General features: G+C 39.4%; 1 protein-coding gene across 1 annotated transcript in view; it reads left to right on the top strand.

The window, feature by feature from the left end:
• The window catches only part of ST7 (suppression of tumorigenicity 7), a 57226-nt gene extending 56613 nt beyond the window's left edge, over positions 1–613 (top strand). Inside the window, exon 12 of the mRNA XM_009324106.1 lies at positions 288–613. Within this exon, the coding sequence (XP_009322381.1) occupies positions 288–383 (96 nt within the window). The 3' untranslated portion in view covers positions 384–613. The remainder of the gene's footprint in view (positions 1–287) is intronic.
• The last annotated feature ends 284 nt before the right edge of the window (positions 614–897 follow it).

The raw sequence follows: 897 nt of genomic DNA, 5'->3' as shown, positions 1-897 counted from the left end.
TGTGAGCCTGAATCTAGGCTGTGAGATGTGTGAAAACTTTCGTAGTTCATAAGTTTGATCTTCATAAAAATGGGGCTCTGTCTTTCTTTACTGTAAAATCAAAAATGTGTATATATGCAAGACTCAAAATTTGGCAGAAAGTTTTTATACGTGAATTATGTGATTTTTATCAGGCTGGAGGATTTTACAGAGGAGCACAGCAAGAGTTTCTTGTCTTGTTGGACAGCTTTTTCTCCCACTCTCTTCTCCTGGATTTTGATCTGAATGTGTATCTGATTTCTTTGCAGTTTCTCAGCACCCTCTTTGCCCCTTTAAATTTTGTGATGGAAAAAGTAGAAAGTATCCTGCCCTCCAGTCTGTGGCACCAGCTGACGAGGATCTGAGGGAGCACGCCCACTGACTGACTGCCATGACATCTTCTGTGCCAACTTTTTGTTGACCACAAGAAAGCATGATAAAAAAGGGAAGCAGTTCTAAGACTTAAAAACTCTTCATGGATTGTCTGTTCTCATATAAAAACTGTTTTGTTGTACAAAGTACATTGATGTTAGGTTCTATTATATTTTGCCTTCAGAAAAGAAAAACTTAAAAATAAACTTTTGTGTATTGCAGCATTGCTGTATTTTGGCTTCTTCAAAGCTCAGATTGTACTTTGTGTTCTTAAACATGTGTGGTGTATCTGCTTCACCACAGCTAGGGCTTGGCTTTCCATTCAGTTAATGAAAAAATACTAATAACTTTACAATTAAGCAACGGTATCGCTGCCTTTTCTTACGGAGTTCAATTAGGGTGAAGCCCTTAGCGCTAGAGACAGCCTAGACAAGGCTTCTAGGCAGCTAAAGCTCTTGCTTAAAGCAGCTTTAGGGTCTCCAGGCAGTTTGGATGGCACATTGGCAC

Source organism: Pygoscelis adeliae, unplaced genomic scaffold (assembly GCF_000699105.1).
Source record: "Pygoscelis adeliae isolate BGI_AS28 unplaced genomic scaffold, ASM69910v1 Scaffold24, whole genome shotgun sequence".
NCBI lineage: Eukaryota > Metazoa > Chordata > Aves > Sphenisciformes > Spheniscidae > Pygoscelis > Pygoscelis adeliae.
This window is presented reverse-complemented; position numbering and strand designations above follow the sequence as displayed.